Source organism: Canis lupus, chromosome X, assembly GCF_011100685.1.
Source record: "Canis lupus familiaris isolate Mischka breed German Shepherd chromosome X, alternate assembly UU_Cfam_GSD_1.0, whole genome shotgun sequence".
Taxonomy (NCBI): domain Eukaryota; kingdom Metazoa; phylum Chordata; class Mammalia; order Carnivora; family Canidae; genus Canis; species Canis lupus.
The window spans coordinates 120872431-120887809 of record NC_049260.1 but is presented as its reverse complement, the minus strand read 5'-3'; the positions used below and the strand labels follow the sequence as shown (position 1 = coordinate 120887809).

At 37.2% G+C, this 15379-nt stretch overlaps 1 protein-coding gene across 6 annotated transcripts in view; it reads right to left on the bottom strand.

The window, feature by feature from the left end:
- Positions 1–15379, bottom strand: part of PASD1 (PAS domain containing repressor 1) — a 93099-nt gene that overhangs the window by 48387 nt on the left and 29333 nt on the right. For all 6 annotated transcript variants that reach the window (XM_038588564.1, XM_038588568.1, XM_038588569.1 and 3 more), the window contains exons 2-5: positions 10083–10138; positions 8954–9108; positions 5097–5185; positions 2713–2802 (exon numbers count right to left, since the gene is read on the bottom strand). In XM_038588564.1, coding sequence (XP_038444492.1) covers positions 2713–2802; positions 5097–5185; positions 8954–9108; positions 10083–10114 — 366 coding nt within the window. In that variant the 5' untranslated portion in view covers positions 10115–10138. The remainder of the gene's footprint in view (positions 1–2712; positions 2803–5096; positions 5186–8953; positions 9109–10082; positions 10139–15379) is intronic.

Genomic DNA, 15379 nt, shown 5'->3' with positions numbered 1-15379 from the left:
TGTGCTTGAGCTCTCAATCTCTCTGGCAAGTGAATAGATAGGATCTTGGTAAAAACAAGAGTCTGTCTCTTGCTTTGTCTCTCTCTCTCTTTCCCTTTGCTCTTATGTGGGATTTAAAAAATAAAACAAACAACCCATAGCCTATTCTTAACATAAGAGCCAGAGTGATCCCGAAAAAACAAGTTCAGATAATTCCCTTCATCTGCTCTAACCACCACAATGGCTTTCTCCCATATTAGAGGAAAAGGCACATTCATTATAATGGCCCTAGATGGGATCCCTGGGTGGCGCAGCGGTTTGGCGCCTGCCTTTGGCCCAGGGCGCGATCCTGGAGACCTGGGATCGAATCCCACGTCGGGCTCCCGATGCATGGAGCCTGCTTCTCCCTCTGCCTATGTCTCTGCCTCTCTCTCTGTATGACTATCATAAATAAATAAAAATTAAAAAAAAATAATGGCCCTAGACAAGGCAGGCTTGTGTTACTGCTCTGACCTCATCACCTCCTAGTACTTTTACTTTTGCTCAAAGTGCTCCAGTCACAACAGCCCCTCTACCATACATTTTCCACACCAAGCACACTTGTGCTTTAGTGCCTTCTCATTTGCTTTTACTTCTGCCTGGAACATACTTGCTCCAATTATCTGCAGGACTCACATACTCACTCCATTCAGGCCTCTGTTCAAATGTCACCTGAAAAAGGTCTTCACCAGCCCCACATTTGTAATAGCCCACCTCCAGTCACTCTCTAAGTAGTGTTTTTTCCCACATTTACAGATGAGAAACTAAAACTCATGTAGCTGGTGAGTGACAGAGCTAGATTTTAATCTCCAGATTATTTGACTTCAAAGACAAAGTTCCTCCCACCCACAATGTTATCGCTTTAGAGTTGTCCAAGAGACAGAGGTATCTTGATATTTAGTGAAATTGTAGATTCCTGGAGCCAGGAAGATACTCTAGAAATGTTTTAGCCTCTATATTAATATGAGTTATAAAATTAAATTTTAAATCAAAGCCTGGAAAAAAATTATGTGTTGTTACAAATTAAGACTTGGGACTTAATGAGGAAAAGTGTGAAATAATGCCTCAGATATAGGCTTTTTTTTTTTTAGCAACACTATATCCATCTCAGGTAATCAAATCCATGATTTAAGATTGAACCCCACATCCCAGGCTCTTTTACCTTAGGATGAGTCCATGCGTGTGTGTTACTGAAAATGCTGAAAGATGAAAGATCCTCTTGAGAGTGAAAACTTTAAGCCAAATTACATAAAGAAACAAGGATAATACAACTAAGACCATCCCTGTGTAAAATCCTCATGTAATAGGAAGAATTCACCAGTCTCACTCAATGACCAATTTGGTTTAAGTAACATCTAATACAAGAATTTGGGAAGTTTTCTGGTCTTTACTGTAACAAAACTTAACCTGTCATGGATTATACTCATACACTCTTTCTGTAATATATATTTAATAAAACCATTCTTCCATGATACAAGTACTCTAAAGTCCAATTCAATGAAAATCTCTAATAATTGTATTTTATTCGGCTGTTTTGGTATCCTACAAATATTAAGCTGAATTTGAAAATGTAAACCTGTTTTCTAAAAGAAAGAAAGAGAATGAGAAAGAAAGATATAGATCATACTATCTGTAAGTAAAGAGAAAAGAGCAGAAAAGCTCTCTGTGCTTCCAACTGGGACATGCAACATATTGGCTGGAATGGCATAACTGGTGGAATAAGCTTCTAATCTATTTCTAACTTAACTAAAGAATAATGTAATAAGACTCCTATTAATTTACATATTCTAAACTTGAGTGCTATAGATCTCTGGGTCAGAGTTCATCAGGTTCTTTAGATAGCTCTGTGGAATGAGGAATATACGGTAAAAGCAATGATCCAAATATGATTCACACAATTAGACAAATGACAAAGATTTCAGGAGTGGAGGTGGATGTATTCTACATATCTTCTCTTCACACATATGCATTAATGGGATAGGAAGATATGTAGTACTTTCATTGTGCAGCCTGAAGATCCAGAAAGGTTTTTAGGAAATCATATATTCTAAGTCAATGGTCCTATGAAGAGAGAGAAAGCTTTCCTAAAGAGGGGCAGAGTGACACCAAAGAGCTCAGGACTGAGTGACCTTTCTGGACACCACAGACCCTGACTACAACTCATAGGTAGATGTCTCTAGCTAAACTATGTCATCCCTTCTATATTTTTTCTAAATGAGATCATAATTTGTTCTGTAATCTAAAGAAACAAAAAGCAAATCAGATCTGGGAATGGATGCCATGAGCCAGCATAAACAAATCATGACATTCATTGTTTAATCAGTACATAGCAGAATATGTCCAAAACCCAACACATCTATCCCAGTGAGGGCTGCCTCGCAAAGCAATCACCTTGGAGGCTAGCCACTGGATTCTGAGGAGACTGACATTTCAAAAAGCACATTCTTCTTTGGATTTTGCCTCGGGGGCAGTTTACAACCCCCCCCACACACACACAGAGTATTGCATTACCTATCAGAATTCGTTATTATAGATTTAAAACTGAAACCAATGAAGATGACAATAAAACAGGTACACATTTCAACAACACTGAAAGAACATCTTCTCTGTTGAGTTAAATGCTCCTGAAAACAAATAATGAACCCCTGAAAAATAAACCAGAATGATCCTTTCCCCAAAACTGTAAATACTTACTGGTAAATGGCCAAGGAGACAAGTGACGTTTCCAGCGACAAAAATTATCACTCCATCTGTGCTCAATATTATCATAAAGCCATCTAATGACTAATGAAGAGAGAATAATAATGTGATCAAATAGTAGAACAATAATAAAATGATGGCTTTATTTCAAAATGCATAAATAATTATAATAGCACACTGAAAATGATTGTGGTCCTTAAATATCAATAAAGCAGGCACAGACTTAATTAAAATTCCATTCTTCTGCCTCCCACACAGAATCTACTTAACCTTAAGCATGAGATGTTTATCAAACGATGTGTCACTTAGAGAAACAAATTTTAACTTACACCCAATTAACACAAAACTCTCCAATATAAGCTAGGAAGATTATTTCTGTATGTAGGTTGTTTCATATTCAATTCAAAATTAATTTCAAAAATGCTAAGAATATTCACAGGGCAGTTTTATTTGTCATTATTTTAGTCATCTACTTATAAATATGGATTTGCCATTACTTTCCTGCTATATAATGGATCTGATATCAAGACAAATGCCTCCTGGTAGAGAGAACCCCTAAAATGATGAATAAAATATATAAGAACTTATATTTCAAAAGAAACCAAGCTTAATGTAAAGTAAAGCAAACAGTCTGATATCAGAAATGACTAGAACATGGGAATTAAAGGGTAAGGGGATATTGGAGCCTGTATTTGCCTTGGAAATATCTGCACAGCATTGATGGCATAGAGACTGGGGGAGAGAAAGCAAAGTCAGGCCTACACAAGGTGGGAAGTGAAATCAGAGACTTCTGTATAAGACCAAGCTTCCCAAAGGATAATACTGTCAGCAGGCAAAATAGATCTTATCCAGAAAAGGGACAGAGTCAATTCACATGCCTTCCTCAGCCTCAGCTCTGGCTAGAGAAGGAAAACTAAAGCTAGCCTCATCTGAGAATTGCTAATCAGAAGCCCAGACTTGGGGCACCTGGGTGGCTCAGTGGTTGAGCGTCTACCTTCGGCCCAGGGCGCAATCCTGGAGTCCCAAGATCGAGTCCCGCATCGGGCTTCCTGCATGGAGTCTGCTTCTCCCTCTGCCTGTGTCTCGGCCCCTCTCTCTGTGTGTCTTTCATGAATAAATAAATAAAATCTTAAAAAAAAGAAGCCCACACTCACACAGATTTGGAGCTGGAATTCACTAACTACCGGTGTAGACTTCCACACCCCAAGCCAATTATTTAGTGTAAAGTGTTCCTGACCCCAGATCTTCTCCAGAGAATCATTCTAAAACCAGGGTTCAAAGAATTCATGTGGATAAAGTTCCAAATAACAGGAGCTTATAATAAGATACTACTAGCACAGGAAGAAATGAAACATCATGAACGAGGGACAGTAATAAAATGAAGAATCATACTCAAAACCAGCAGATATCATAATTATTGAAGATAGAATATAAAATTCAAGTTTGCTTAAATGGCTTAAATAAATAACGAAGGGTATTGGAAATATGATGAAGGAACAAGATACTCAAAACTGGCCAAGTAGATGTGAAAACTAAACAAAATGTCTAAAAATGAAATTATCATTAAAAAATAAAAACTCACTGTACAGTTAAATAGCATGCTAGAACAGAGCTGGAAAGAAAACAGAGGTGAAGAAATGACTCAGACTGCAATACAGAGAGACATGGGAATAGAAAATACTGGACACTGAACAGCATGAAGAAGGGAGTGAGGAAGTGCACTAAGACATTTTACACATGTCTGCTTTATTCTCAGAACAAATCAGTGACAGAGATTTTTTAATACCCATTTTACAGAGAAAGAAATCAAGGCTCAGAGATAACTCTCTCAAGGACACAGAGCAGGTAAATGACAAAGGCACAATTCTATAGCCCCATCTGTCTGACTCAAAACACCATGATCATTCAGGCTTTGGTTTGTGGCCTTTAAACTAAGTGAAACTAAACAGTGTCCTTGGAGATAGAAACCGTAAACACCTCATGTCCTTGAGAGGAAAAAAGAAGACTTGAAGGCTTGTTATTTAGAGGCTAACTTTCTACGTTGAATGGTCTACCAGATATTATTTAACTTGCCACTAACCTATGCGAAGACTTGTTCATATTTGCTGTCACTCAAGATGAGTGGTTTTTGAAACTCAGTTGGCATAAGAAATGTCTGGAGAGCCTGTTAAAAATGCAGCCTCCTGGCCCTCTCAGAATTGAGACTCTGATTCAGACAGTTTAAGTGGGTCGCAGAAATCTGTATTTTTACTAGGGTCCCTAGGTAAATCTGATATGCATGGTCTCCTAACCACACTGCAAAAAACACTATTCTTTATCTTCTATTGGATGTATTCTACCGGTGAAGTGAAGTAATCCAAGAACAAACCCCCTCTTACTTGTAGTGTCTTACACTTGAAGTCTTCATAGCTCTGGAATGATGGAATCCAATTAGATCGCTCTCTAGAGGTTTCTGGATTGACTGTGCCTTTTTAGAAAAACAAAGAAAGGATAGAAAACTGTCACATTAAAATGATTAGCTATGGGTATTAGATTTTTCAAAGTTATAATTAATTTTATAGAAAAGACTCTCATGAGAAAATGCTGAGCGCTAATGAAGGAGTCGATGTAGACTAACTAATTGCTTGTAAATTATCATAAACAGAGAAGTGTTTGGAATTGAAAAAGACCTTGAAGATCATCCAACTCAATTTCCACTGTACACACCTCTCCAAAATCTTTATGATTTTCAACCTCTAGTTCTTTCCTTTCCTTGACTTCTGTCTTCTGCATTCCACCAAAACCCAGTAAGAACATGCCAGAGAAGGTATAGGCTGTGTCAAGGGCTCTAGGCAGATGCGGATACCTAACTAGAATGTCCCTAAGCCCTATCTCATATCTCTTCAAAGCTGTTAACAATGCTGTATCTCCCATCTATCCTTCTTCATTCTTCAACATTTTCTGGTTTTCCCAATGAGCACTGTTTTGCTGCTGTGCTCACTCAGAGCCTTTGCTATCCATATCTGCCCCCTCCACTTCCCCCAATCCCACCTACTCCGCTAACATCACTAACACAGGTATTTCTCTAACACAGTCGTCCAATCTCCAGTTATTTTAATGCATGTTAATAACTATCAGTTTCCTCTCCTCACAGAACAATTAGAGACCCAGAGCATACGACTTTGATCCCTTTTAAAAATGTTAAACCCCCTGACAAAGATAATTCTGATAGCAATTCTTGATTTCCTAGTGGGTATGAGTCTCAGATCCTTTCCTATCAGTATATTTGGATAAGAAGGAGGCCAAGCATGAGCAGAAAAGCTCTGAAACTGTCACTAAGGAGGGAATGAAGAGAGTGTGTGTAACTGCATGGGAAATGACAAAATATAAAAATAAGCCACACCAATTGCACAAATGCCACAAGATAAAGGTTTCTGACCACTCTCCCAGCCTGGAAACTCAATTCTGGTCACAGCTCCTCGAGATCAGGAAACAACCTATGACACTTTCCCATATCTGATCGCTGAAGTCATTTCCCCATTGATTTTCAGCTCTACTTAGTGATTTTCATCTCCTAGACTCCCTCCAAAGAAATAAATAAGACTGAAAAGAATCTACATATTTCCAAGAAAATAAAACCAATGTATCTTATCAATCAACCATAAAGGGATTTTCCACATTACCATTATCCATAGACTTATTCTTGTTTTGCTTGCAGGATGGGCATCATATCCAATTCTTCACTAAACCCCCAGTATCCAGCATAGTACTTAACTCATAATAGGGGCTTGGTAATTCTTATTGAACTAAAACCTTACTCATTCAGTTATCTAACTAATATTTTTTAAAAGATTGACTATTTTAGAGAGAGAGAGAGCACGAGTGAAGGGGCAGAAGGAGAGAGAAACTCAAACAGACCCTGCACTGAGCATGGAGCCCGACACAGGGCTCAATCTCATGACCTTGAGATCATGATCTGAGCCAAAACCAAGAGTCAGATGCTTAACCGAATGCACCACTCAGGTGCCCCATTATTTAACTAATACTTACTGAGCTGTGACCATGTGTCTTATTCTGTTTAGAGGCTCAGAATATAGTATGAACAATACAAGTGATGTGACAATCCTTTTATATCTTACAGACTGGTGGGGGTGGTAGACAGATAATGAACACATGGACAGGAATGACAGGAAGACAGCCACAGGAAAACCTGGGAACAAAGAATCTTGAGCAGAGGAAGCAGTAGTAAAAAGTGAAGCAGGAAAGAATTTTGCCTATTTAAATTACAGACAAGAGGCCAAAGTGGCTACAGCAGGGTGACCAAGGGACAGAGTACTAGGAAATGAAGCCTGAAAGATAGGCAGGGCCACATCATGTAGGGTATATGTTAAGGAGATGGCATTATTCTAAGTGGAATATTAAATACTTTTAAGCAGTAGAGTTATATGTGTTTTTTTAAAGGATTTTATTTATTTATTCATGAGAGACACACAGAGAGAGGCAGAAACACAGGCAGAGGCAGAAGCAGACTCTGTGCAGGGAGTCTGTTGTGGGACTCGATCCCAGGACTCCAGGATCATGCACTGGGCTGAAGGCAGATGCTCAACCGCTGAGCCACCCAGGCGTCCCATGTGATATGTGTTTTAAGTGGGGGTCATAGGGAGAGAGAGAACCTTAAAGCAGGCTCCCCACCCAGTGTGGAGCTCAATCTCATGACCCTGAGATCATGACCTGAGCTGAAATCAAGAGTCAGATGCTTAACTAAGACACCCAGATCCCCTTGGAGTGATATGTTTTTAAAAGACCACTATGACTGATTGTGCAAAATAGATAAAATTGAGGAGCAAGAGTGGAGGCAAAGTGTCCTAGGAGACTTCTACAAAAGTAGAAGGCTGGCGGCCTGGATTAGGTTGGTATATCAAGGCTATGGAAATGGGGAGAAGTGAATGGATTTGAGATATATTTTAGAGGCAAAACCAAAAGGACTTGCTGATGAATTGGGTGAGAAGGTGGAAGAAATGGAGGACACAAGAATGATTTATAGAGTTTTAGCTCTGGCTGCTGGAAGAATGGGTGGTGGTGCCAGTTACTGGAATAATGAAAACTGGGTGGGGGGTGGAGGGGTATGAGAGGCAATGGAGTGGAGAGGGACCAAGACCTCCTTTACAGCCATGTTAACTTTTCTATTAGGTATCCAAGAGAAGAAGTCACATAGGAAACTTGCTGATTTAATAATGAGTACAATTTTCAAGTACAGAGCTTAAATAATAGGTCAGTGCTAGAGACAGATTTAACAAGCAGGGGTCACTGACATCCAGGTAGCACTTCTAGTTAAGAGACTGGATGAGATTACCTAGGAGATAAGTGTAGACAGAGAAGAAAAAAAGTCCAAGGACTGAGCTCTGAGGCACATAAGTGTTCAGAACCTGAAAGGGAAAAACAGAAAGTAGGAAAAAAAATAAGGAGCAGCCAATGAGCTAAGAGAGAAACCAGGTGAGTGTATTATTCTGGAAGCCAAGAGAAAAATACTTCAAGAAAGGAGTGGTCACTTGTACAATGCTTTTAAAAGGCCAAGAAAGATGTGGAGAGTTAAAAACCAAATAATTCAGCAATGTGGAAGTCACTCATTCCTGATAAAAGTAGTTGTACTGGAGCAGTGAGAGCTGCAGCCTCAATAAAGTGGATTGAGGAAAGAATGAGGGATGAGGATGGGGGGACAGGGTCTATACAATCATTTCAAGAAGTTGTGCTGTGAAGAGTGTACAGAAACCGTAATAGAAGTATCACAAAGTCAAGAAAATATTTTTTTAAGTAACAGATTTTTACAGCATGATTATATGCATATGGGTATAAAACCTGTTCAGATGTTTTGAGTTAAGCCTACTTAAGTATTATAGGTACTATTTTCCACCCTCAGGGCCAAGTTTCCCTTAGCAACATTTACCATATGCTTCAAGTGCCTAAGACACAGAAATTTGCATTATTATTGCCCAGTATACTCTATCAATTCTCATTTCCTTGTTCCCCTTTTGCATGAACCTTAACAATATCTTCAGCATTGGCTATAAACAAACTTATAAATAGAGAGAAACTAAGAGTCTGTGTATTAGAAGATGCTTCAGGAGATCCTCTATTCATTAATTTCTCCCAAAGATGCTTGAAGTAAAGGGAGAGACCCTGCTGTCCCACCCACAACCAATTTTCAATATAGGTAATCAAAAAGCTGTTAGGATGGGTTGGGGTGCCCAGACCGAACCTTTCTTCTTCTGTGAAAGTGCAGTAGTGCCCTGTGATGTTTTAGATCTGTCTCCTTTTATGGGATAACCATGAGTTTGAAGCATGGCACGCAGTTCTGTGAAGAAGGTATTGTATTGGTCCTTCTTTTTATTTTCAGATACATTAGATACATCCCTAAGCGACAAAAAAAAAAAAAAATCAGTGTTGTTAATGGTAAGGGTAGGTCTAGGAATTCAGATGATGGAACAATTGATGGAGAAGAAATAGGAAGGGAGAAAAGGGAGTTGTTAATGTTAACATTCGAGCAAAAATCCAGTCCCTTGATCATTCATAGGACAATAATAACTGTCAATATTAAAATGAGGAAATTAAAAAAAAATAAAATGAGAAATCAAAAGCCAATCTCATCTCCTTTAGACTGTGAGGCCCTCGAGGATAGGGACCACATCTGTCTCAGAGTCTTCCAGAGCAAAGCCCAACAGAGTAACCTAAGAATTATATGAAATAAATTAAATCCAAATTAATGTGAATTTAATGGTGGATCTTTGTTCCACCATATATTCTTACCTGTTTTTACAAGAGCACTCCTGATTAAAGACAATTCTTTCTGAATGATATATAATTACTCAAGAGGCTCTTGCAAAGCTATTGCTCCTGCTCAGAGAGAAGGCAGAGCAATAAAATGTTAATTGAGATCTTTTTTTCAACCTTTGAAAAACAGATCACACTGAAAAATTTGGACAAAAACTTTTCCATTGGTGCAATGGAATTTACTTTAGATGCTTGAACTGGAAAAATAAGGTAATTTATCTTTTCAACAAATATGAATTCAAGCTCTAGGCAAGCCATGGACCCAAAACAGGCTTCTAAACCTATCAGGGAGTGTAAAGCACTGATTTAGTGTCAACGCTGGGCAGCCACTGTGTAAGTCATAGGAGACACAGTTTGATGTGGGAGGCTGTCAGATACATGGGTAATGCAGTAAGTATTATTACAGAGTTGGAGCTAGAGGTTATGGAAAACCCACTGGAGAGACCAAGTTTCCCTGAGTCAGGCTTCCCTGAAGAAGCAGGATTTTGTTAGATGTGAAACAAGAACAGAAGACAGGGGGGAGGGCTTTGACAGAAATATCAGTTATGAATTCATACCTCTTCTCTTTTTCTCTTTCAGTCTCATCCATTATTCAGTGATATAATGAAGAATTCTGAAATCAAAGTGGAACAACATTTTACTAAGGTATCAGTCTATGATGAATCACAATAAAGCAATAAGACTAATCAAAATTCTCAATTGCATAACACCTTTCCCTTAAGGAATGCCTACTTCTGTTAAAGATAGAATTTCATTAAGTACCAATAACCCTCTCAGACGTTATGTAGATGCGGAAGGCTTGCTTTGTTGTCTGATCCCCAATGAATGTTTGTCACAATAGCATTACAAATGAATGAATATATTTGAAAAAGTTACAAAAACATTCTGTGAAGTATGCACAACTTAATCCAAAAGTATCTGTAGATTTAATTCCATACCATTAAAATTCGTTTAACTTCCACTAACTTGAAGAACAGTTAATGAAACAGATGTGGGTTAAAAGCTTCATATCTACCTCCAACAACATGCCACCACAGACAAAATGTGCATTTATTGCTGCTATCACAGAAATCCTGGACGTATTAAAAAAAAAATGGCCCTGAAATCACCAAGATCCTCTGCTTTGAACTGTATGATTAGACTCACACATCACCTCAAGGTGAAATCCTCAAGGCAGAAGTTAATGACATTCAAATACATGTCTGTTAAATAAGAAGCAGCAGCAGCTAACACACAGCAAACATCCTTTAAAAGCTGTCCAGAGGGCAGCCTGGGGTGGCTCAGCAGTTTAGCGCCACCCTCAGCCCAAGGTGTGAATCTGGAGAACGGGCATTGAGTCCCACGTCGGGCTCCCTGCATGGAGCCTGCTTCTCCCTCTGCCTGTGTCTCTGCCTCTCTCTGTCTCTCATGAATAAATAAATAAAATATTAAAAAAATAAAAGCTCTCCAAAAAGTAAGGGAAAGTTTAGGGGTAAAACACTGACAAGATGCTGAAAACCAACGCTGGTTAGTACACGGACCTGTGCTGTTGTGAGGACAGGGAAGCAAAGCTATGCAACAAAGGACCTGGGGTATTAAAGCCCTCTTGGGTGCAGGAGAATCCAAGCAAAGCATTGAAACTAACACCCACATATAGGCAGGACTCCAAGAGGCTATGGTTTCATTTAAAAAAAACCCTCCTGACAAACAAACAAACCAACCAACAAACAAAAAACCCTCCTGACAACAAAAGAAGAAAACAAGGAAGTTTGGCTATCTCAGCATATTCTCTGGGTAGAAAAAAAAGGGTGCTATTATACCAAATAAGGTTCCAGGAGATGCAAAGAAAAACCCATTCTGGAGAGATACTCTCTTAAAACAAGTCCCACAGAATTTCCACAGATAAGGCACTGCTGAAGATGAGCTCACCATCCAGAATTAGAAAATATGTAAGGAAACAACCCAGCATATACCAGAATTAGGACACACACACACCAGCATCCCCAGCAGTATGAAACCTCCAAGAACTTAAAATGATTAAAAGATCTGAAACCTATTATATAACAATTCTGCTTAGAAATATGAAAAATAAAATAGATGAAACTAAAAATATGAGAAAAGTCAGGTAGACATGAAAAAGAAAAGTGAAATTCTAAAAACAAAAGCATATTCAAATGAATTAATTTCAAAAGGATGGATTAAGCATGTATTAAGGAAAACCAGGTGAGAGGCGCCTGAATGGCTAAGTTGGTTGCATGTTGGACTCTTGGTTTCAGCTCAGGTCCTGGCCTCAGGAGTCATGGGGTCTGGCTCCAGGCTCCTCAGGGAGTCTGCTTCCCTCCCTCTCTCTCTGCCCCTCCCCAACTCATGTGCATGCACACTCTATCTCTCAAAAATAAATAAATAAATCTTTTTAAAAAGAAAGAAAAAAACAGGTGAGAAAATTAGTAAATGGAATACAGATATGAAGAAATTTATCATATTGCCTTTACAGAGAGACAGTAAAGTAGGAAATATGAAATAAGAGATTATAAAACATGTATGACAAAATGGGAAAGCCATATAATACAGTTCTAACAGAAGGTCCAGATGAAGAGAATAGCAAGAATTTGAGAAAGGCAGTAAAGAAATAATGGCTAAAATTTTCCCAGAATGGAAAATGTGACCCAATCTGGCTGGATAAATTAAAATAAAACCACATCTAGAAACATATAGTACATTTCAGAGCATTAAAGATAGCTAGGACATTCTAGGCCATAGAAAGATCAACAAATTCCAAAGAACCATATGCTCTGGCCCTGATGCCATTTAGAGATCAAGAACAAAAAGATAACATAAAAACCTGTATATCTGTATATTTAAAACAACAGCAACAAAAACAAAATTTCCTAAATAGCTCAGGAAATCAGAAATATTTAGAACTGAAGGATTATAAAATACTACGTATTAAAACCTATAAAATGCAGCTAAAGCAACCTGAGGGAATTTAGACTCATAAAGCTCATGAGAAAAAAATGAAAATAAATGAGTTAAGCAATCAACAAAACAAATTGTAAAAGTAAGAGTAAAGACAAATAACGGTGATGCAAGGAAATAAAAGAAGATGAGAAGACAACATGATAAAAAGGAAATAATAGAACAGGTCAAAAAATCTGTTTCTTAAAAAAACAATAAAATATTATTATAGCAGACTGATCAAGAAATAAAAGAGTTGACACATTCTGGAATGGAAAGTGCATACATAAGAATCTGAGATGCTAAAAAGCAGTATAATCAACTCCACGACCATAAATTTGAAAAGAGATGAAACAGAGTATTCCTAGGAAAAAATGTGTTTTCATCTGTGAAATCTATTAAATAATACAAAGAAAATTGGAAGAAATCATAGAAATGTAAAGAAATTAATGCAGTAATTAGAAATCTATCCACAGAAAAGCAACCTAACCTAAACAAAACAGTCCCAAGGGATTCACAGATTGATACTTCCAAACATTTAAATAATAGGTATCTCATACCTCATGCAAATTATTCAAGAAAACAGAGAACTCACCCAACTTATTTTATAATCCTAATATATTCTTTATACCAAAACAGATAAAGGAAGCCTCAAAAGGGAAAATTTTATAAGCCAATTTTATTTATGATCCACATGCAAAATCCTAAATAAAATTATCAAACCCAAGCCAAGAGAGTATTTAAAAATTTGAGCTAATTCTAAAAGTACTAAGATGATTTCACATTAGAAAAAAACACAATTCAATATATCAGACAAAAAGAATGTGATCATCTCAGCAGATGCATAAAATGCATTTGATATCATTCAAAACATGTTTAATTTTTTAAAACATATTCTTAATGGAATAAGTAGAGACTAGACCTTCCTTAACCTGATAAAGAGAAACAACCAAAACATACAAAGATCATATTTAAAGGTAGAGCATTAAAGGAATTTTTTAGATTCAAGAAAAAAATAAGACTGGATGCTAAAACATTTAATATATAGTGCTAAATGTACTAAACAATGCATTAAGATGAGAAAAAGAAATAAAATGAATAACTCTTGGAAAGGAAAAGTAAAAGTCCTCTTTCTTGAACACTGATTATCTATACATAAAATCCAAGAGATCCTGCAATTTGTTAAAATAACAAAATAGTTCAGCAAATTTGTATACCAGATTAATATGTAAAAGTTCATTTTGTTCCTATATACCAGCAACCACAATTAGAAAGTATTTCTTTGAAGATACAGTCAAAACAGAAATTTATAGGGACTACTGAGTATGGCCATGGAATAGCCCTCCTGCCATGAACAACTAAGAGACTGGACAAATTAGAGGAAATATCTATTTGGAAACATTGGACAGCAGGCGGCACATGCCTGTAATCCTTGTGATAAAAGCAAAAATGATATGAGCCCTAAAATAATCCCAGCTTTCTACCTAAAGGCACTTTCAGACCATGGTTCAGGAAGCAGAATCCCAAGGAGAGTACAGTGGTCTCACTGGGATTAGGAAACAGAAATAAGAGTTCAGGAAAGCCAAGGTGGCTGGAATTTGTGAAGTAGAATACCAGAAAGAAAAAGCTATGGCAAAACAAACCAGCAAACTCCAGAAATGTGAATATAGATTCTCTTGAACGTTTTGCTGAATACTTAACCTGTGTCTGTGCAAGGTGACACTCTACAAGACCAATTAAGGGACAACTACCAGGGAAAGAACAAATCCAGTGAATTCAAAACAATCACAGCTTATGCATAGCTGGAAGGTAGATCTGAGTTTCATCCAGCAGAATGGAGAAAAAAGACTGAGCAAATGCACAGAGCCACACTGTGAGATAAAATCAGGCAATCTAAAATAAATGTACTGGATTCCCAGAAAGGGGAGGCAAAATAATTTGAATAATGGCCATGTTTTCCATACTGGATGAAAAATATAAACTCATATATTCAAGAAGCTCAATGAGTCCAAAAAAATAAACACAACAGAAAAACTCACCAAGGCATATAATAAAGAAACAGATGAAAAACAATTATAAAAAGAAAATCTTAAAAGCAAACAAAAATAAAAAACACATTTAATACAGGAGAAAAAAGGATGACCTCTGTCTGACTTCTTATCAAACAACCCAAGCCAAAAGAAAATGAAAGATCTTTAAAGTGCTGGGGGGAGGGCATTGAAATCAAACTAGAATTCTGTATCCAACAAAAATATACACTTCCAAGAAATTGAGGGTAAAATAAAGACATCTTCAGATGAATAAAATCTGAAAGAAGTCAAGGCCAGCATACTAGCACTACCAGAAATGTTAAAGGAAGTACTTCAGGTAAAAGGAAAAGGATACCAGATGGAAACTTAGATTTACATAAAGACATGAAAAGTACTGGCAATAATATATATGTAGATAAATACAAAAGAATTTTTTTCAACTTTATGTCCAAGAGAGTTGAGATAAAACAAAGGACTGTAGGCTTTATAATATGTGTAGAAGTCAAACCTATGACGATAACAACACAAAGGATAGGAGGGCAGAGAATAACAATGTACTGTTGTCAGGTTCTTACATAATATATGAAGCAACAAAATAAGGGTTCACAACACACAGTAATAAGTTAAAGATGTATATACTATAAACTTCCTAGAGCAACAAATAAAACACACATGTGATACAAATTGTAAATTAAAAGAGATAAAATGGTATACTAATTAATTTCTCATTTAATCCAAAAGAAAGAAGAAAAACAAGATAAAGATAACAAAGATTAAATGGGAGAAGCAGAAAACATATACCAAGACAGTAAACTTAAATTCACCAATAAATATTAACTGCCAATGGACACAAATGTAAAGTCTGGGACTGCTAAAACTGGATAGAAAAG